A 21,410-nucleotide genomic window follows, 5' to 3' on the forward strand; every position below is an offset into this window, starting at 1 on the left:
TTACCAATAACATTACTATTCATTACGATTATTATTAATATTATTAATATTATTATTACATATGATGATTTGTTAACGTTATTATTTTCATTTGCTTCCTCCTTTTTTTATTCAACTTCTTTTTTTCTCGTTCCTTTTCAACTTATGGACTGTTTTTACTTTTTCTCTATATTTTAATGTTAAAAAAATTTTTTATTCATCAATTTTTGTTTGTTTGTTTTTGTTTTTTTTTTAAATATTTTTTTCGTCGATTTTTCATTTTTTAAAGTCTATTTACGTTTATGCGGAAAGAGTTAAAGATAAAGAGCGGTGATAGATCGATAGATAGATAGTTAGTTGAATAGATATATAGTTATAGACAGATAATAGAGGTAGAGGAAGTGAAAAGAAGGATGAAAATTCGCTATGAACATAATTTTTTGTGTGTTCTTTTCTCGTGTGTGTGTATGTGTATGTTGTTGTTGTTTTTTTTCTTTTTATCTCTCTGATTCTATTTCTCCGTCTTCCAGATCGTCGGATTACTACGTCGGATGAGACGAGTGCTGCGACGAGGACTTGCTCAAAGTCTTGTAGTAAGATGACGAATGCTTCTCCTGAAACATAGATGCGAAAAAACTTGATTCATTTTTTGTAATCTTCACACTCATTCAATTTTCAATTCTAATTGTCGTGTATTTGGGGGATATCGTGCACGGTATTCCCCACATATGGAAAATAGTTATGCAAAAATCGTCGAGTCGTCGATTTTCGCAGGGTTTTTTTTCTCCTGTTTTTTCTCGCTTTTCTTTATGCGCTACTATCTTCGAAGACGAAGAAATTCCGACCTCCTTCCGCGATGCGAAAATTAAATAAGATTAAAAGGTCAGCGGAAAAACTGTACTCGTAACTTGTAACGAGGAATTTATACTCCGCGGATTGAATCAAACTATTGTAGTGGAAAAAAAGTGAATTTGGTGTACGACAAGGAAAACGGACAAACGTCATTCGAAGTAAGTATGTATACGCATCTACTACTGTTACTGATATACTGCTACTACTTAGCATCTAACGTGCATGCGGATATCTACATCATTCTAATGAAACGAAATTTTCATGCAGGGTATCAAGCTTGGGATGCGATCGAAAAAACAGGTGTGCAGCATGCAGGAATCGGTTTTTCGATGAGAGGAGAATGAGAAGGGAAAAATAATTCAAGAAAATAGAAAGAAAGATTGAAAAAAAAAAAGAGATTCAGCTGATGAGAGAACGTTACATACAGTGACACGATTTAACGGACGATACAAAATGTCGGGTTAGTATATATATATATATGTACACATACAGAAAATGGTATATAGCTCATATATGCAGATGTGTTAAGCAAACATTTATCACTATTACTATCATTATCATTAATATTATAATTTTTTTTCTTTTTTTTTTAACTTTTGTTGTGGTGTTGTTAAAAGACAAAATAATTACTAAGGTATTTTCTTTTCAATAGATCGTTTATTCACTAAATTTTTTGTATATATATATATAGTTTTTTTTGTTCGTTTTTTGTTGGTTCCTTTTTCACGAGCTGTACTGTGTACGGCACATGTGTTTTTTTTTTGTATTTTTCGAAGATACCAAATTTTCTATTTCGTTGATTATTGTAGATGATATTGGAAACAAGAGAATCAAAAGAGAAAAAAAAAACTTTCGTTCTTTCTACACATTTTGACATGAACATTTGTATAGTTTTTTTTCTTTTTTTGGTCGTTTCATTCGCTTTTGCTTTCGTTACATTATAGTGTATGGGATAATCGGTGTCCGAAGTTCCATCGCGCAGCTAGAGGCTTAAATTTAATTCACTTTTAACAAGATATGTGTGTGGAAAGTTTTCCGAAAATTAACTTCACTTTACAATGGAACCAAAAAAGAAAGTATAAATGAATAACAAAAAAACTATCGCCGACAGTCGATTCCTTTTATCCATTGGATTATTTATATTTCATATTATCTGTGTTTCGTTTCCTTCTTTTTATTTATTTATTTATTTTTTTGTTGTTTTTGGTTTTGAACAAAATTTAGTTTGTATTATTATTAGTAAATGCAACTATTGTATAATTAGATAGTATATATATATACAAGGATGAATGTTTCCTCTTCTTTTTTATTTTCTTCATTTTTCTGCTCGGTTTTTCAATTCGATTTTCAATCGTTTATCAACTACAGAGACAATTATCCTAGTCCTTTCTTTCTTTCACACCTTAGCAATTATTTTGTCCTTTCTTGACATTATTTTCGTACAAATATAGTATCGTATTTCGTGTAGTTTATCTATATAGATTATATAAATATTTAATATTACCATTATTTTGCATGGTATTATAGAAAAAAAATATATAATGTTTATATATGAATATATATTTGTCTATGCATACTTTATGCACGTGAATCTTTAAATATATATCTCTTTGTTTCGTTTTTTAGTTCTCTGTCTATTTTTTCGTTGTACAAAACTTTGACAAAACTATACGTCATTTTAAATTTTATGTACGTACGTCATATAACATTTCGTAAGTATTTCTCTCTCTTTTTGTAAATTTTTTTTTCTTTCTATCTCTTTGTTATAAATTATTAAGGAAGTACCTGCGCGTTTACATTTACAATTGAATAACTTCGGCTGGTAGAAATGAATGAAACGTGAGAAAATTTGAAGAGAGTCGAAGAAATAAAAGAAGTAGAGACAATGTTAATAAATAATATAAGCTCAATTTTCAATTTTCTAATCATTTCAACTTTTTGGTATTCCGTAATCAGTTTAACCAAAAATCATATTATAATAAGTCGTTGTAAAGTTTGAAATTATAAATTTTATTTTTCCACTCTTAAATATTGTGAAAAAGAACTGGAGAAAAATCCATCTATACAGCATATAACAGTAATAGATTAAAAAATGAAATAAGAAGAAAAAAGAAAAGAAGAGAAGAAGAAGAAAAAGAAGAAATTATTTACATGATTATTTTTTGCATAACATTGCAACGATATTAATGGTACGGAGACTAAATTTTATAGTGCAGTCAACAATTTCATTCGAACTATAGAGTTTTTTCTTATCATACCCATGCGCTGTGCATTCTTTTTTCTAACAAAGAAAAATAAATTTCTTTATATTTACAATAACTAATAATATCCATATGTTACAAGCTAATCCATTAGATCTCATCTATAACCCATATAACAAAATTTGAATTGCTAGAAAAACTGTAAAAAAAAATATACCAGACAGTAAGCTATCTGTTTTTGCTTGTCTAAAAACAATTGGATCGCTATATTTCTGTATTTCAATAGCTCATAGAATGTCTCTTCATTATTCTTTTTCTATTTTTCACGTATTTGAACATCGAACAGAAGAAAAAAATAATTTTTTTCTTCTTTTTTTCATTTTATTCTATTATATTCTTTTTTATCCCAACGAATGTTATCTGGATATATTTTTTTTTTTCTTTCCATGACATTGAATCCCAAGTGTTTAATTTATCTAATATTTATTATACATTCTCTAACTAGATTGAAAAACATAGTTTTTTTTTTTTTTTTTAGTTTTAATTTTATCTATATACACATATATAAATGATATATATTTATAATAATATCTGTCAACTGTGTGAAAATTGATTTCCGTGGCCAACAATGAACAAGAAATGATTAGCACGTAAAAAAATTAATGCAAAAATTTCATATTAGTAACTTTGGAATTTCTTTACCAAGTTGTTCATATGTGATAATGATTAGTCAACGTTGAATGAAGGATCGGTTAGTAACCACTTATGAAAAAGAAAGAAGTTATTATTTTTTCATTTCTCTCATTTGCCTAGATATTTCTAATGCGGCATAAATATTGCAGCGTTTTTTCTATTTCTTTTCTAAATATATATGTATATATGTATATAATATTTTAGTTTTCAACAACCGATAATAATCACAGTAATAAGTAAGAACACCGTTAAATTAAATATACATAAATCCGTGTCTTTTGTTCTTTCCTTCACATTTTTTTCATTAAATTCGAATAATTGCAACTCTCTAGATTTTATATATTACACAGGAGAAAAAGAAATTATAGTAATCACGACCCGATGGAATATATAACGAAGAATAACAAGTTTCTTTTTCTTATCAATTTTTTTTTTTTTTTTTTTTTGAGCAAAAAATAATTATACTTCCTGCGATTAAAATTTGATTAATTAATTTGAGCACTGATCAGATTTCTACTGTACAAAGAAAATACATTCATTTATATGGGAAAGGCTCTGGGATATCTAATTAATAACTAAAGATGCACGTGCAGCAAGAAAAATAACTACGATAAATTCTTCTGTACGACTGACGAATGTGGGGAGGGAAATTTTTAAGATAAAAAAATAACTTCAAGTCTACGACAACTAGCTAACTTGAATAGATAGTTTTTATAAATTCTGTCATTTCTACTCAGGTGGCGGAGGTGGTGGAGGGGAACTAGTCGGGGGTGGTCCCGCAGGCAATGGTGGTGGCTTGCTTTGATCATCTTGTATAATAGAGGGTGGTGGTACAGAAGTGTCGATGGAAGTGCCCTCAGAAGTAACGATTATATTACTCTGGTTCGCATACATGGTTGGATATTGTTGGTGGAATTGATGCATGTAAATGCATGGGTCGTACTGAACATAGCCTGGATGCGGATAAATTGAATGTGGAGGTGGCGGATAGCTTGAAAAGTAATAGGAAGATCCTACGGGTTGTGAAGGAGGAGGTAGGGCTGTGGAGGATAAAGAATTGGAAATAGGCATCGAAGCAGGAGCTATATTCGGGTTGTATTCACCTCTAGAATTTACCATTAGTGGCAAGGGTGGCATATGGGGGTGTCGAGGAGCATAGGGATCGCGATTGTGTCTCAGATGAGGAGGGTAACCACGAGTGTTAAATTGCCTTCCGCCTCTCCCTCCCCCTCCTCCTCCTCCTCCTCCTCCTCCACGTACCTTATTATTTCCTGCGGGGCCACTAGTATAATGGCGTCCATTTTGCTGTCTTTCCATAGCCCCAGGTCGCTGTTGAGCGTAGTTAGCAGTCATGCCCGGAGCTGTCCCAGCGACAACGTTAGCTTGCGTGTGTTTCTTCATCGGTGGCGGGCCCCCGGTGGTAGGACTCCCCGCGTCTGACTCCCTCTCTCGTTTTCTCACGTCGACGTTATTACCAAGGGTGCTTCCACCGGTTCTTATTTTGATCTTCAGGGGTGCCTGAACCTGCGCTTCGCCCTGGTTCTCACCACCCTTCAGACGTTCTTTGAGAATTTTTATCTTCAAACTAGATCCCTCCGAGGGTCCGTGCGAAGCTGGGTGACCGGCGTCGCCACCGGCTCCCAAATTTATCTTGTCTTTGGGTATGGTGATTTTAATCGGTATGGCAGTGGTCGATGCTGAGCCGGCCGTTGCGGAAACGTCTTCGCCAGCCTTATCTTTGTCTCTGTGATGCCTGTCCTTCTCTCTGTCTTTGTGTTTGTGCTTGTGCTTCCTCTCTTCCTTGCTCTTATCTTTGTCCTTGTGTTTGTGCTTGTCTTTCTTCTTCTTTTTTTCGCTCTTGTGGTGTTCCGATCTCTTCTCTTCTATCACAGGTGCTACCGCATTTTGTATCGTCGCGGTGCCAGCCACAGGCGCCTCTGCGATTCTGTCCGTCCAGGACATATTGGGTGGGAGGGAATGAGCAGTTACTTGCGGTTGCTGGTGTTGCATTTGCTGCATCACATTTGCATCTGCAACATTCTTATCGTAAGGATACTGCGAGTCGTGCGACTCTTGTCCAGGAACCCTCGACGCATCGTATCCGTTGGAAAAGGGTCGTTGAGTCATTCCGGAGCCTTGAACTATCGGAGAGGGGTTTGCGGCAAGTGGTTCTGGCTCGAATGGTTTTATAAGGTCTGGAGGTTTCAAGTCATTGGCAACGGATGAACTTTTCCCATTGGAAGAGGTCGGGTTGTCCCTGATAGGCTGTATGAGTTCGGGAACCCTCCCAAGCATCTTCATCGCATCGAGACCTGCTTGGTCTTCGACTTTTACCCTGGGTGTCTGTTCGGGTTCACATATCGACGATGCCCGGTGTCTCTTATTCGAGGAGGAAGGTGGCACCTCGTTGACAGCTCTTTTGTTAAACGATGGCAGATGCTCGATGGTCCCCGGAGGGCTGGCGAAAGGAGAAATGAGGTCCAACGGTTCTTGTTTGACACCGATCGGTTCTTGTTTGATATTTCTGGCTGCGGAGGGTGGTGTTTTCTGCTTAGGTTTAGCCCTCTGAAGATGGCTGGACTCCCTGGTCTGTACAACAGTTTTTTCCGGGCTAAAAAGCGACCGATGTTTACCCGCTGGTGGAGGTTGATGCGCAGTAGTGTACGCCAGAGCCATTCGCAGAAGGTCTTCGGACGTCGGTTTTTTCTCGACTTTGATATCATCCACGTTGACTGGCATCTGCGTTGATTGCGCGGTCGCCGATTGAGCGTTTCCATTCCTAGAATTGTCCTTCATTATCTGCGTAACTCCGTGATGCGCGGCGAACTGTCCCTGAATCGGCTTAGGTTTCCCCATCATTTGTTGCGCCGGAGGCACGTTGACGTTTCCCGGTGACTTTTCCTTCGCGAATCCTTTGATCTGGTTCAAAACCACCACGGGATTACTCTGCAATTTTTCCATTCCGTACTTCCCGTGATGATGAGCCTGCTTGATCATATTCGCGACGTACTCTTCCTTCTGTATCTCTTGTCTAGTTTTTTGCGCAGTCATAGGCGGTGGGATGGGTTTCTCTATGATTTTCCTGACCTCTTCGCTCCTCTGTTCTATAATATCAGGCTGTGTCCTCTGTCTCTCTATCCTCGAACTCTCGGCGGCGTACTTTCCGTATAATTTCTGCTCCTCTTTTCTGTGTTCGGGCGGCTTATGCCTCGCAGGGTCGTACTGGCGTTTGTCGCCGGTCTGTTGTTGTTGCGGTTGAAGGTGTTTGTTGTCCGCTGAGTGATGCGCAGCATGAGCCGCACTGTGGCTATTGTTCCCCTGTTTGTCCTGAGCATTGTGAGACGCGGTATCCGCGGTCATCCCTTGTTCAGCCCTTCCCAAAATCGAATCGACTATCGAGGAACTGGGCGCAGAGTTGTCCGGAGCAGAGGGACCGTGTCCGTGGGTAAAAACGGTTCCGCCGCTGGTCCCGCTGCTCGAATTATATTCCCTGGGGATTCTTTGACGGGCAGGATCGCGCACGGATTCCCTCGGCGCCTGGTTGTTCAGGGAGTGTCTTGACGAGGGTGGAATTTGTTGAGCGGGAACCAGAGCGCCCGGTTTCAGATCGGGCCTGTTGTGATGGTGATTGTGGTGGATGTGGGGCTTCTGGCCGGGCGGTACAGGGTGTTTTCCCGGAATCTGTGCGCCCGAGGGAACGGGTTTGTGGTGATGAGCGTGGCCCTGTGCAGCCGCAGCTGCCTTCTCGCGGTCCAGACGCTCCCGTTCCTTCTTTTCTCTGTACTCCCTGTAGTCCACCGGTGGCCTGCCCGAAGCAGATGCTGAGGTTTTCTTATCGTCGGAACGCTCACCGTGGTGGGGTCGGTTCGACTGGAAAGTTGGTCCTCCGTCGAGGGCTGACACAGGAGACTGGATCTTGCGAGGTTCCATACCCTGGGGAAAAATTGTTCGAACACTTTTTTTAATGCGCTGTGCTCAACCGAGTCATGAAACATGGAACATGGGTACGAAGGGAGACTTACAAGGGGTGAGCTCGGCAAGCTTGGATGGCTCATGTTCGGGCTCTGGTTGGCAGAGATGCTCATGATCTTTCGCTTGAGTCTCGAAGGACACCGGTCAAATATGTGGAGGAACTCTGCGGTCAACTGCTGAAGGAGTTCCGACGTCACTGTTCTGTCGACGTACCAGAACCAGTGCTTTCCCTCATTGCTCTGCGGTATCTGCAAGGTGACGCGTTGTTAGCAAAATTGAGTAGCTAAAGGGGGAAGGCTCGATGACGTCACGAGAAACGGGGGGATTTTACCTCCCAGTTTGACCATTTGCAAGCTAGATGAATGCAGAAGCAGGCAACCACAGTAGGCTTGTACTGAAGACACATGGTGGTCAGGTGCAAACTGAAACCAAATGGAGACTTACAATTCACGGTACGATAACAGTCTCCCGCTACGAAAAAAAAAAAAATAGGTGAAAACTTTCCTGTAGAACTGTCGCATTGTTCCAAGTCGCATTAGCTTCTAACAATATCGCGCTAAATCTAGAGGATTGCTCGTCAACCCGATTAAAAAATTTTCAAAAAACTCATCGCTGTGGTTATAGCCGAATCGTCCTAGGACACAGGACAAGACCGGACGCTAGATCAATTGACGGTCAGCCGAAATTATGCCGAGTCTGAATTTCCACAGACTCGATGCAAAAAAACTCGGAAGGAAAAACGGAACCTCCGCCAGCATGGCACCCGAAGAGTTCGAAAAATTACTCTCGGATTTCCATTCGATTGCATTTTGTTGGCGGTTGTTCGCGGTACAAAGATAATCGTTTGTAGCGTGAAAGCGAAAAAGTTACAGCAATCTGAAAATATCTGCCGCATCGGATTTCAGTATTTTTTGGGGGTGAAAATTCCTTCGGTTTTAGCTTAGATTGTGTTTCACGGAGAACAACTACGAGCGTTTTTGGATCTGGAGGTATTTTTTCCCACGCGAAATTTCAACGTTGACTGCGGCGCGTTTTTAAATCGCTGTAACTTTTTGGTTTTTGAACCGTAATCGAATACGTTTGAAATGCGAACGAATAATAAAATGGAGTCGAACGGGAATACGAAAACAATTTCTTTTAACAATCCGACTGTTGCGTTGACGGAGATCAGAACGGAGGGTGATAAGGTGATATAATTATTTCTTAATTAAATTCAATTTACCTTCTGTTAATCCGCATCGTCAACTTAGCTTACGAAATTCGCGCAACTCGGCTTCGCTTTGGCATACGTTCTCTTTAGAATCAGACATAAACGCGACCGCAACGCAACGTTCCTCCCCAAAAAATACTGTCGACATTCAAATTGAAATATCAATATTAATTAAATAAATTGATTGACCGATGTGAACAAACCATAAGAGAAGATATTGTAAATCATAGAAATTTGCTTTCGTTCATGGATCTCGAGCTTCATTTCCTAAGTATCCAAGTTCGGAAACTCTTAGAGCTACGGGAATTGAGTGAAAAGAACGGCAGATGAGACGTTATTTTATTGAAATAGGTCAGAATGTTGCGCCGTTTAGCCACTGCCCGACAGGCTCGAGTTCGAGGACAAAACCCGCTCGGCTTAGAGTAAGAGAAAGTAGGAAAAAATCTGTAGCCACCTGTTTGACGCCATGAAGTATGAAGTCTGGGCCAAGTCCTTGCTCGCTGAAAACAGCAATTTTTCAATCAGGAATCTCTGAAACTATCGAAACACCGGGAAACACCTCAAAAAGCTTACCTTTAACCAAATGGCAGCACCTGACAACGTGGGTGTGGGGATGATCGATGGCGACGTCGAATCCGAGCGTCTGCAGGAGCACATTCTCGTTGAACACAAGATCCTGAGCCTGTTCGAGGTATTGCTGTAATAAGAAATGCAGAGTTTCAACTATGGGTACAAATGGGTCGGTTTGAACAACGGGAGCCGATCCAAGACTAACTTCCGACTTGGTGTCCAACGCAGGCTGTTCCCTGTGGAGGCAAAGGTGGGCAACCTTGATGACATGTTCCAACTTTCGTGGCTGCTCCTCCACCTTTGCTGCCAAAAATAGTGCCGCCGCCGCTATCGCATTTCTGTGAAACTGCGTGAGCGAGTGGAACACGTAGAAGCGATGCATGTAGACTATTGCCGTGTTTATGCATAGCTGCGATCTGTTGTTCCGAAATTAAATCAACGCTAAGGAATATAATTTACAGTTATTCTGAACGGATACCGATGGGAGTGAGAATACAAAGAACAAAGGAATATGGATTTCAATGACATAAGGCTGATGCAACATCAAAAATCTTTCCTTCGGAACAAGGGTTCGTCAAATCATTCAAAGAATGAAACTCCAGAACATTGCAACACGATAGATGCTAAAACACTGTACCTTGGAGAGATGACGAGGCAAATGGTGGCTGCTACGATAATCAAAACAAAACACACGAGGTTAAATCGTGGATATCAAACCTGAGTTGGGTCACTCGATGAGTTCGACAATGCCAGAAGATCGAGTCACGATTAAAATGAATGGAATATTCGGAAACTACCACAGTGTTTACAAAGCTTAGTCCATAGTCCTGCTATCGACTGGTCGGAATGAGCCCAAATATAATGCGCACATACCTTTTTGCGTTTGTATTTTTTTTGATCCTACGAATTCCTCGGAAGTCCAGGGCACAGGAGAACAAGAATACAGAGGCAAGGTGGCCAGGGTAATGGGATAAATGATGGTAGAAGGATAAAATGTAAGGCGGCACGCGGGGTTCGCTGAACCTCGCGTCGGGTTGGTGAATGTACAGTTTTTTGAGAAGGATACACGACGAGCCGTTGCCCCATATCTTGTATAAAATTTGCTGCCTGCTGACGGTAACTTAGCTCTTTATCTGCGTCGAAACCGTATCTTCTGCTCGGGGTTGATGCTAGTTGTTCCTTCGTAAAGTACCATTTTTCGTCAGCCGCCATTTATATGTACACTAGCGTATACGCAGAAACTGTGCTCCTTTTCACGGCGTTCCTGCTGCAACGCCGTCTTGCAATATATTTCACCTGCTGGCGAAAAACGGAAATGTTTAGTTCACGGAAACCGGAAAGCGCTAGTGTCACTCTTGAAGAAAAGCTATATACCGTGGGAAAACCTCAAAACCTGCGTACAATAACCTTCTGAAGCACCGTTCGCTTCGAGGCTCATTAGATTCGTTATTTTTTGAACGTTTTTTATCGTTTTAATTGGTACACCGCGTTTGTCATCGACTCCTCTTCCGTAAGTTTCTAATCCTGTGATGGGGTGGAAATTTCCTGTCTTCGTTCCGATCACATTATGTGTCGATAATTGATCTTCACTACGTCCCCTTGGTGATTATTGGCGTTCGCGCGCAATTTCCATAACTATACGAAGAAAAAAAATTGATAAAAACCAATTCTTGGAAAAGAGCGTTGTTGTGGGTAACGTAGTTGTGCAATTTTGCAGTCCTTCATTTCAACAAATCATGCACCGAAAGTGTAATGATTTGTGGTCATTGATGAATTCAGATAATTAACTGAGCAAATCGAAAAGCCAAAAGCAGGGAAATTTTGCCCACGCCCCTCTTTTTTCTAATCTTTTGACTTAAACGTCAAACTGTGAATACGTTGTTGGCTGAAGAAGTCTTCGTCCGTCAACGAGTCGAAAAAACTACGTGACGTAAGTATTTGCAACCTTTAACTTTCTCGCCGCTGTTCATTATAGATTATCCAATGCAGAGCTCGTGATTTTCTTCCCTTTTTGCGGTATTTTACATTGTAATATTACTTTTTTTCGGCACAATACGTACGCACGCACGTAGCGACCACCACCGTTTTTCTCTCTATAACAAAATGGCGACTATCCTAAAGGCTGCGAACACTATTAATCTAGAGTCACGGTAGATTATGTATGGTAGATTATGTACACTCGTTAACCGTTATTTCACATCCTAGAAAGCTCTAGTAATAATCTATGGATCAATGGTAATAGTCGTATTATTCCCTCAGGTCTTATCGATCATAAATCCATTCCTTTGACAATAGAACAAGATCAATCCTGATGAGTCGTTCTCTGAAAAGTAAAATTAATAATTGTCCTACGGAATTCGTGCCTTGCTTCATCTCCGCCATCTTATTTCACCCATTCTTCGATTATAGTACCGGGAAATTTGGATAAATAATTTCCTTTTTTCTAGGAACGATGTTTCGCGTTCCAAACGCAGCTACTACGTCGACAAAATTAGGGGCTGGAAAAAGTTCCTCTGATAGTAAAAGCTGTCTCTATGCTTCATACGAATGCAAACAGCCAACACTCGAAGGCTATGCTTACTGTGCTAAACATATTTTAGAAGATAGCACAGCTCCATACAAGCAATGTAGTTTTGTCCATAACACAAATGGAAGAAAATGCCAAAACCCGGCACTGAAAGGAGAACGAAGGGACCTTACGTAAGTCCTCGATTACTCAAGTCATCCCAAACATTATATGTTGTAATCCTTCAGGTACTGCCCAGAGCACGCACGAAGAGCTCAGTTGGCCAGGATAAAATCCACATCCAGACATTTGCCACCTGAAACACCGGAAACTTTACTTTTAAATCTCAGTCACTATGTAAAGCCTACCGATTCCAGTGCAGAGGATACCGAGGAAGATGAAGGAAAATTCAAAGTCCTGGATCCTTTTGGTGAGAGCTGAGATGATCCTCGTACTTGGCCCCTTGCATATTCATTTTCTAATTCAAATTGATTTAACTGTTTCAGTTGAAATTGACGCCTACAGAATAAACGCTAGCGGTTGCGATATCCTGGACTATGCCAGCTCGTCCGATAGTGACGTGGAACCTATGGCTGTCAGCGACACTCTTCGTGCGTCATTTTTAGATGAGAGTGAAGATGAAAGTCTCCAGAGTTCACAGGAAGATCCGCTTAAGTATGTTGTAATATTTGATTGGTTGCAATAAACCTCAGGGAGAGGGTAATCGTTTGCGAGTACACTAGGCAAATCGCAGCACCTGACGGCTTTCACTAAACTCACTCATTTCATGCACCAAGTTTGAAAAATATTCACTCGCCAATCCCTTTTTTAAACTTTGTCTGGTGGAAACCATCCTTTAATTCAGCGCCACATAGAAGATACATCCCTGACGTTGCTTTGCTCATCCTACAGTCATCTATCCTTAACAGAGTCGACAATAGTTAGAATGTAATTCCAATCAGTGTTCCAACTCTGGGATATTTTTGAACCGATATAGCTTATTGTCAGGATTTTGTATTTTGAACCCATTGATACTTGTTCCGAAAGAGGTTTGACTTTATTCTTCCTATTTTGTAACGCTAGCTTGCTTTTGCTTGTGCATTATTTTTAAGGACCTTCCCCACCAATACGTACCACTTCATGCAGTTTTAAAATATTTATCTCGATAATTGTATTTATATTGATATTTTAACATTTATATTTATATTTATTTTTATTTAGTTCTCATTTCCGGATTACGGTACCCTACATTTTCTGTCCTGTAGTAGCTGCTTTTAGCGTGACAAAGACACTTTTTATCTATTGAATCATTAGTATTAATTTTTTAAGGCACGCTGGGATATTTACCGCCGAGGAAGTGATCTACATCGCGAGGGAAAAACTAATCAGGCTACAATCCCTCTACATAGATCAGTTTCGAAGGCTTCAGTATATATTCAGAGAAAAACGTCGCAAGTACCTCCAGTCAATTAAAAAGGAAAAAGAAACGTCATGTGAGTCTTTAGATCGTAAGGAAGACCAGATCCATAAAATAACATCAAACCAAAATAAAAACAACTCATCGAGTCTGAATATACTAAAAAATCAAAATAGGTAGCATTCACGATCAGCCCAGGGAAACCGCCAAGGAGAAGAAAATCTACCAAAAGTTGAAAGCCCTGAACCGTTACCACAGGCGGAGTGGCGTCGAGGCTATTTTGTACAAGAAATCACTGGAAAGACGAGCCCAAGTGACGGACGGCCCGGCGCAGAAGCCTCCTAATGTTACAAAATGTATTTTCACTGAAGGCGGAGTGAAGTGCGGTGACAGAACTTTACCAGCAGCAAGGCACTGCAGAAAGCATATATTAAAGGTAATATTAAACGACCATTAAATCGTTTGAAAACTGCAGTGAAAAAATACCCCGTCAATTTAATAACCACTACGCAGGACCAGCATCAAGTGTTATTCAAAGCTTGCGGGGCCATTAGAGCCGACATAGAATGCCACGAGCCTGTGCCCGTAGTATTCGATTCGTTTTGCGTTTTTCATATGAATCTTCCACCACCGTTGAAACTGGAAGCCATGGCGGTGAGTCCTGTCAATTTTATCGTTAGTGGGAAATGGGAAAGATATTACGATGACTCGACTTGACATTTATAGTTCGAGGAAGTGAAACGCGAAGTCGTAAAGGAGGCTCCGGCGTTGGATAACCAGTCGATGGAGATAGACGTTGTCGGTGAGACGCAGGAAATTGATCCCGACGATGACATGGCTGGGTTAATGAGGGAGATGAACGACGTTGCAGGAAAAAAAATAACTTTCAACGAGTGCGTTAATAGCGAAGCCAGTACGGACACCGCCTTCAGTTTAACAGCTCAGTTGAGTGATAAAGACGAACTAATTCTGATTTGATAACTCATTGTTCGTCTGCCTTGTAAATAAATAATTATTTTTAACAGCAATTTGTGTCTCTATATCCCATATACCTATACACATATCCAACGAAAGGTGGGGCAGAAAAAAAAATGACTAACTTCAGATTCCTTTTGACATTTTATTATAAAAAGAAAAATAAAACGTAAATCATTTATTTTTAATTTTTTTTTTTTTTTTTTTTGGAAAATTGATTCACTCCTTACTTAACTTTAGCCACGTAAATATGGTGCTGTTTGTATGAAAAACTTTTATGACTGATTATATTAGAAAAATCAGAGAGCTAAGCGCATTCTCGAAGCATCGAGGAGGCGCCTAGCTCTAAATTTCCTGCAAAATCCACGCAGAATCATATGTATGAGGAAACAAATAACTAGCGTCGAAATTATTTAGGTTTCAACCATATAAATACGATTCCTATCCACTTATGCTATGATTTCAAACATTGATAAGTACAACAGATGCGGTATTTAAGTCAAAGTCTTTCGCCCTGACGATAATATATAAAAATTTTATACTAAAGTCTTGGGAATCGGGGGATAAGTAGCTTTCGTCCAGACCGAAAGTTCGATCGTTCTTCTTGCTTATTGTTAGAGGTGGAATAAGCAGTTTCAGTTTCTGTATGCTATTAGGGTGGTCCTTGCGAAGGTAATTTTCAAATTCTAATTAGCACCCTCCCTCAAATCCTTCCGAATAAGATGAAAAAAGAAACCTGCCTAGTTGGAGCTCTCAATATCAATACTAAAACGACCCTCCACACGATAAAACTTTTGAATCGCGAGTGAAACAAATTTCGATTTTGAAAAGTACGCGTATTTTTTCACTTCGTTTCCATTCATCGTTTGCGGGTCGGGTTGGTAGTAAAATTAGCGATAAAAAACATGTGATTGTTGTTACCGTTCACTTAAAAAATTTGTTCCAGTTTCAATTTTCAGTTGTAAATATTTCATAGTTAATTCGTTTAAATGAATAACAAATCGTTACGATGAATATTTATTTGAAATTGAACATTTCTTGTTTCAATCCAGAATGATGTTTGAAGTTCTTTTTGATCCTTTTGAAAAATCTTTCGAAAGAAAATAGTTACAAAATTTTTCGTTCACCCCATTCTGCCCCATATTGCTCCGCGTTCCCTTATTTGGACGACCCTAATATACATAGATAAAAAAAAATCATATTCATAGTTCATCCTACATTACGACGTGGTTCAAGGGCTGATTAAGTACCTTGTCTAAGAAATTAATTTATGGAACACAAAAATACGGCGCACCTCATACATAATTCTTACACAGCAGCGTTGTATCCTTAGATTTTATTTCGATCTCGGTTTTGAAATGTGACTTTCTGTTTTAAAATATTCGCACTCTTGAAAAACGCTTTAAAATTATAAGATCATAAAGAAACACGAGAAAAAAAAAGGAAAAATAAAGAGGACGAATGTATGAAATTCCGATTAAATACTTTTCGTGAGAACGGATTCTTTTTTCGCTGTCCCGCTCGGAAACGAGAGAAAAAAAAAATCCAGAAGTGTTGTACGTAATTTATACGCACGTCGATTTTGTGGAGATTAAATCGCGAGTGTTATCCAGTTCCTTTGATATACATATACACAGCGACGAGTGCTCCTGTAATCTTAATTTATTTTATTTTAGTTCACTTCGATTTCCTACATTCTTCTTCATTTGCTCTTCTGGCAGTGGTCAGATCAATTTAAATCGCAACCGTTGATCGCAATAGCACCAGATATTCGAATCAATCAAATAACACACTTTTCTTCGCAACTCTTTTCTCCGACAATACAATAAATATTAACGCAGTTGAATTTGGTTCCTCATTGTCAGTCTCAACCGATCCGGTCCTCTTAACGTTTATTCACTACCCTCTCTTAGCAGATATTTATTGGCCAAGTACATAACGCGGCCTTAATGATAATGATACTGAAAAATAGCCTTATTATGTTTTTCCGATACTCACGACCTCCTCTCTCTGCTTCAGCTTCTGCCTCTCTCGATTAAATGTCGAACAAAAGACAAACGCAGGTCGCTGCGAACAGAGAAAAAATATCGCTGGAAATATGAAATACTTAATCCTCGTAGCTCCAAATTCTCCATTCCTCAACTCACCCTCTAATGTTATTCATATAAATGAATGATTAGCCAACTTTTCTTCTAATTACTAAATATATGTTTCAAGTCATGCTCGTAGAGAGCAATTATCAGCATAATGCCAAGCCCCGCAGCGAGTCCGAGAGCTTGTAGGATGCATTGCCACTGCGAACCTCCTTCGGCAGAGTGGCTCGAAGTCAGTTCGGGTATCTAAAAATCGAGAGCATTAACACCTAAAGAAATAATAGCCGTTGAATAATCGCCTTCGAGACGCTGCTCACCATGTCTACCAGAGCAATGTATATGAACATGCCGGCAGCTGCTGCGAAAATCCAGCTCGTAGCAGCAGGTGTGGCGCCCAACAGAATACCAAAGATCATTCCGAAGAGGCACAAGACGGAAGACAAAAGATTGTAAAAAACCGCTTGCTTCGCACTCATACCAGCTTTTAGCAGGACCGCAAAGTCCCCTGCGGAAGAGACGAAAGTGAGAAAAGGATTCTCTGCCTCAATTGGCAGCTTGATTTCAGTCTACGAACCCAATTCATGAGGTAGTTCGTGACAGAGAACCGCTATGGCGGTCGAAAAACCTCCGGCAATGTTAGCGGCGAAGGCCGCACCTATGGCCATGCCGTCTGTGAAATTGTGCAGCCCGTCCCCCATGACAACCATCCACGCGACACTCGACATCGATTCGGGAGCCGAATGTACGTGACCTTATTGGCATCGAAATAGTTCAGCGATACGCCTTACGGATGGAAAGAATAATTTCGAGGAGTTCACTCACCATGCGAATGCGTGTGTCCATGATGTTTTGTTTCATGTTCGCGAATTATTACTGTGTAACTTTCCGCCTCGTTTACCGCCGGATCGACATTGTCTTCACTTTTTTTGGAATGGTTGATTATCGTCTCCTCCATTTTCCAATTTTCATCCGTCTTCTTTCCTGCATCTGCGTCGGTCGATTTACAGACAGCGTTGCTGTTCGATGTTAGTGGCTTTTCTTCCTCCGTACCAGCTGCTCTTTGATGATTATTGTGATGACGATTGTGGTGATTATCTATGGGGCGGTAATCAGATGGTTCGATTATCTTGCTGCTACATTATTTCTTCACTCATTCGTTTACCTTGAGTCTCTGTAGTGATTTCCCCGTAGCAGTACGGATATGAGGAATATTTGTGCTTGCAGTGTTTGTCCCCAGCAGTGTTACTGCCCGCAGTATCTGTCTCACGCATGACCTTTACTCTCAGGGGTAACTGAAAAATGAAAATCAAAAACATTGTCATAGAAAAATACAGCGTTCGCGATCACATTTGATCGAAGATAGTCACCTTGTTTCGTCGTTGTCGCGATTTTCGCCATTCGGCGACCATCGTCAATGCCTTTTCGGTAAAAAAGAACAAGACCAACCCCATCATAGCAACTAGACCTTTCCACATGTTCAGGTCATGATCGGATTCGCTGCTGTGAAAATGATGTTCGTGTCCGGTCTGGTGCTCGTGTGAATGAGAGTGGCCCGACGACGACATCATGGCCTGAGGGAGTTCGGAGAATGTATTGAATTGTTCTGCGAGATAGAAAATTCTTCACTTACATGGGGCAGCAGATGTATGAGCGCATCGCCACACAGGGTCCCAACAGCTAGAGCGACCAGAAATTGTATCAGCTGGTGGTAGTAGGTTTTATTCATCACCGGAATAACGACAACTCCGAGCAGCCCGCAGAGACTTATAATTAAAATGCTGATAGAGGAATAGATCCAAACTGCATGGAAAAATAATGACGCATGGATGAGATTTATGAGGAAAACCAGAGCGATTTTTTTCTTACATACCTTGAATTGGATTGCTCGAGATTTCTTCAACCACAGATGGGGCGTCAGAGGGTTTCCAGTTGTCTGGAACTTGGATACATCCACTCCTATCGGAATTAGCTAATTGATAAACTAGTGCAGGACACACTCTCTCGAACAGCCAGGCTGGTAAGGTTGTGCTGTTTTCAACCTCTGACAAGTACGTAGGGTCCTGAGAATATGTTGCGAGCAATTCTCTGCTCCCAACGCACTGAATTCATTCGGAAAATTCGGAAAAATTGAATCGAATATTCCAGGTAATCATTAGAAATTTTCAAGATTACATGACAATTTTTTCTGATTACCTTTTGCTTAGTTTTCGCACTAACGCTTCCATCCTTCAGCCCACTACTCCCTGTAGTTTGATTCAAGTTTTTAATATTATCTGTGAACGAAGAACGTGCCCATGATTAGTAATGTTTTATTCATAGCAAGAAGGCCATGGTGGTTGAAAGATAAAACCTGCCCATATCTAAAACGGATAATATCACAGGTCAAGTTTTGTTATGTCTCCAACAGTTCATGAGTAATTCAATTCCTGAAGGCAGAGATAATAAACGATAGAATTACACGTGCAAACACTCTCCGCTATATGAATTGCTCAAAATCATGCTAGGAAAGTTTGTGCGGAAACTAAGAAGATTTTGTTTCGAATGAATGAGATAATCTCCTCAAAAGATTGGAATCGATATGAAGAGATGGACTGTGACAAGTTGATGATATTGATTTGTAAAACCCTGTTTAACAAGTTAACTGATCTGATTGAAAGTAACTAGTAATTCGAGAGGTCAATTGGATATAATTGGGATATTTAAACACTCAAATTGAAGGCTAATAAAATGTAGTTCCATGGGAACGTGGTTTGCTCGACGACAAACTGCCGATTGAAATGGGTATGGGTTCTTTGGATGAAATTAATAAAATAAATTCTCTCACCAACACCAGAGGTCTTTTCTTCTCTACCAAAGATGTGATCATTTTCTCTCTCGTCAAGGGTAGCTAGGTGTTCTAATAGTCCAAGTTTATCCAGCAGCCTTTCAAATCCCTCTAAGGTGATACTGTCTCCATTCCCATATGCCTCAAAAATTCTTCTTGTGAAGTCTGATTGACGCACTTCAGAATCTCTTTTTTTTCTGAGTCTCTCCTTTACATTTTCGGTATCTAATGTCATCAGATCCAATTTCTCTCCAGTATCTTTTATCCTAACTATTTCTTTAGATCCGATTTGATTTTTTAATGGCTGAAGGCGACTATCGGGTCTTGGGGATTCCTGTAGATTAGGAGAATCTTCTATCAGAGAAAGTCGAGATCCCTGAACATCATCGTGGGCATGACATGGTGCATGTGCAGCGCATAGAACGCATACTACACAAACGGTGACAAAGTGTTGTGACATTGCTTCAGATCTGTAAATATTAAATAACGTACGTAATGTACATGAAATTATTTAAGATAATTATTGAGATAAAACTACGAGATTTATCATGTCTCCTCAAAGAAGTATTACCAGAAAATCAGTGTCACACCTTGCAGGGGTGAGGTGACTAATAGTTTCTTTTATAGTTTGAGTGAGTCTACTGAGTAGCTTGAGATAAGTAAGCGACGTGGGCTGTTGCAGTTGGAATGCTTTATCTCACTTTTTCCAATCTTTAATTAGACTCAGTTCCCTTGAATGGAAGTGTGGGTGTAAAGCATCGAACGTGATTAATTAAAATCTCAGAACATTCAATGTTGATTTATAGCTTTGGGTATGGATAATTATTCGAAACTATAAAGCTAGTGATCCTTTTCTGATAGTGATGCAGGATCTCTTTCTGAGCGTTTTTTTTTTTTTGTTCCAACAGCTATTTATAACATAATCTTTTTCGTACGATGGCCGACAACCACGAACCTCCGTGATTCTCCTCGTTTCGTTTTAGAAATAGAGACGCCGGATTTAGGTTAGATTTCTGATTCGTATTTACGCAAGGTTATTTTAGCGCCTTAAGAAAAAGACAGCGATGGATCTTGGGGGAGTCGAAAGAACAGAAGGGAACATAGAAACCACATTATTCCAGGCTGTAAACTAGGAAATCCGCAATCACAATGTCGACAAAACAATATTTGAAGACGTGGGAGAGAGTGGATTGATCTAAAACATGAATTTCTCTCCTTTCGCTTCGCACCAGCGTCCCTTTCCTCGAAATTCATAAGCTTCATAAATTGCAACGTGCTCTCAAATCGCACCGGTCCATCTTTGTCATTATAAATATGAGGCAGGGTTTAATAATATGCATTCGCTCGCCCACCGCACTCTCTACAAAAAACACCTACGATCAGCAGATCAACAGAAACTTGAAACTCGACCTGGGCCAACCTGAGCACCGTAAAAATAAATTGACATGGCTGATTGGCAATAAAAATTTGTCTTTTTGAAGGTCTACAAAAAATGATTACGTTAAGTACAGAGAGATTATTATTATAGACAAATATGTTATGCAGCGAATAGCACAGCTTTGTATGAATCTCGCGTAAACTGTCGTCCTTCTTTCTTGACTCTGAGCCAAAAAATAACAGAATATCACCAGAGTAAGTATGAAACGCCTTGAAAAATTGATTTGAGCAATCCGTTAGCGTCAAAGGCCAGAAGCAAAGATCACAGCTGCGATTCTAGGCAGCTAATTCTTCAACACCGCTGCTGATTATGGTCTCTCATTGAGACGATATGGCAGTAAATAGATATACGCACACAATCGCACCTAAGATATAATAATTATTATAGACCCACTGATTGCATGGAATTATTTATTTCCTTTTTTCTTCCTCCTCTTCCACCTGTAGCAATGTAGGCAACGATATAGCCCGCCCCACACACTACAAACCGTCTTGTCTTTCTTCTGTACCCGTGAAATATACCGCTCACTTTCTGTCGGTAACTCCAAATGCGCGATCCCCGTTTCTCCTACGGGGGCTGGTTTGTTTCCCACTTAATTTTCATTCCCCCTCCATTCACATCTTCCAGCACTTGGCGCCCCCTACGGATGTCAAAATTCGAATGACCACGTGACTGGAAAA

General features: G+C 39.9%; 3 protein-coding genes across 10 annotated transcripts; 1 reads left to right on the forward strand and 2 right to left on the reverse strand.

Annotated features, from left to right (window-relative positions):
• Positions 1-475: 475 nt before the first annotated feature.
• LOC105684020 (cyclin-T) lies at positions 476-10,992 on the reverse strand. Of its 4 annotated transcripts, none has more exons than XM_020851169.2 (9): positions 10,852-10,992; positions 10,544-10,773; positions 9,683-9,893; positions 9,481-9,589; positions 9,362-9,407; positions 8,029-8,119; positions 7,748-7,945; positions 4,986-7,658; positions 476-593 (listed from the first exon to the last, which is right to left on the reverse strand). In XM_020851169.2, the coding sequence occupies exons 2-9, from the start codon at positions 10,687-10,689 to the stop codon at positions 522-524; spliced, it is 3,546 nt and encodes a 1,181-aa protein (XP_020706828.2). In that variant the 5' UTR covers positions 10,690-10,773; positions 10,852-10,992; the 3' UTR covers positions 476-521. The 4 variants fall into 4 exon arrangements, with proteins under 4 accessions (XP_020706828.2, XP_012252524.2, XP_020706827.2 ...); XM_012397101.3 differs by having other exon boundaries at positions 9,481-9,604; XM_020851168.2 differs by having other exon boundaries at positions 9,481-9,604; positions 10,544-10,776.
• Positions 10,993-11,268: 276 nt separating this feature from the next.
• LOC105684022 (KAT8 regulatory NSL complex subunit 2) lies at positions 11,269-14,428 on the forward strand. 3 transcript variants are annotated; one of them, XM_012397107.3, is made up of 8 exons: positions 11,269-11,407; positions 11,925-12,177; positions 12,232-12,413; positions 12,490-12,658; positions 13,298-13,476; positions 13,577-13,836; positions 13,914-14,054; positions 14,127-14,428. In XM_012397107.3, the coding sequence occupies exons 2-8, from the start codon at positions 11,930-11,932 to the stop codon at positions 14,376-14,378; spliced, it is 1,431 nt and encodes a 476-aa protein (XP_012252530.2). In that variant the 5' UTR covers positions 11,269-11,407; positions 11,925-11,929; the 3' UTR covers positions 14,379-14,428. The 3 variants fall into 3 exon arrangements, with proteins under 3 accessions (XP_012252530.2, XP_048512002.1, XP_012252531.2); XM_048656045.1 differs by having other exon boundaries at positions 13,313-13,476; XM_012397108.2 differs by lacking the exon at positions 11,269-11,407 and adding an exon at positions 11,596-11,712.
• A 78-nt stretch (positions 14,429-14,506) lies between these two features.
• Positions 14,507-21,276, reverse strand: LOC105684050 (zinc transporter foi). 3 transcript variants are annotated; one of them, XM_012397144.3, is made up of 12 exons: positions 21,124-21,276; positions 19,293-19,762; positions 18,662-18,741; positions 18,339-18,567; positions 18,099-18,268; positions 17,836-18,039; positions 17,631-17,760; positions 17,291-17,563; positions 17,043-17,219; positions 16,786-16,973; positions 16,523-16,714; positions 14,507-16,442 (listed from the first exon to the last, which is right to left on the reverse strand). In XM_012397144.3, exons 2-11 carry the CDS (start codon positions 19,750-19,752, stop codon positions 16,568-16,570), a joined length of 2,058 nt encoding a protein of 685 aa, XP_012252567.2. In that variant the 5' UTR covers positions 19,753-19,762; positions 21,124-21,276; the 3' UTR covers positions 14,507-16,442; positions 16,523-16,567. The 3 variants fall into 3 exon arrangements, with proteins under 3 accessions (XP_012252567.2, XP_012252571.2, XP_012252568.2); XM_012397148.3 differs by lacking the exon at positions 21,124-21,276 and adding an exon at positions 20,921-21,072; XM_012397145.3 differs by lacking the exon at positions 21,124-21,276 and adding an exon at positions 19,864-20,906.
• Between the last annotated feature and the right edge of the window lie 134 nt (positions 21,277-21,410).

Source organism: Athalia rosae, chromosome 5 (assembly GCF_917208135.1).
Source record: "Athalia rosae chromosome 5, iyAthRosa1.1, whole genome shotgun sequence".
NCBI lineage: Eukaryota > Metazoa > Arthropoda > Insecta > Hymenoptera > Athaliidae > Athalia > Athalia rosae.

Excerpts from the sequence above, each read along its gene's own strand:
- LOC105684020 (XM_012397101.3), bottom strand. The coding sequence starts at position 10,689 with ATGGCGGCTGACGAAAAATGGTACTTTACGAAGGAACAACTAGCATCA. Across the intron at positions 9,894-10,543 it reads ATGGGGCAACGGCTCGTCGT|ATCGCAGCTATGCATAAACA; the intron begins GTATCCTTCTCA and ends TCGGAACAACAG. Across the intron at positions 9,605-9,682 it reads CGTTGGACACCAAGTCGGAA|CAATACCTCGAACAGGCTCA; the intron begins GTTAGTCTTGGA and ends TTCTTATTACAG.
- LOC105684022 (XM_012397107.3), top strand. The coding sequence starts at position 11,930 with ATGTTTCGCGTTCCAAACGCAGCTACTACGTCGACAAAATTAGGGGCT. Across the intron at positions 12,414-12,489 it reads CAAAGTCCTGGATCCTTTTG|TTGAAATTGACGCCTACAGA; the intron begins GTGAGAGCTGAG and ends TAACTGTTTCAG. Across the intron at positions 12,659-13,297 it reads TCACAGGAAGATCCGCTTAA|TATTAATTTTTTAAGGCACG; the intron begins GTATGTTGTAAT and ends TTGAATCATTAG.
- LOC105684050 (XM_012397144.3), bottom strand. The coding sequence starts at position 19,752 with ATGTCACAACACTTTGTCACCGTTTGTGTAGTATGCGTTCTATGCGCT. Across the intron at positions 18,568-18,661 it reads GTGCGAAAACTAAGCAAAAG|TGCGTTGGGAGCAGAGAATT; the intron begins GTAATCAGAAAA and ends GAATGAATTCAG. Across the intron at positions 18,040-18,098 it reads TCATACATCTGCTGCCCCAT|GCCATGATGTCGTCGTCGGG; the intron begins GTAAGTGAAGAA and ends GAACTCCCTCAG.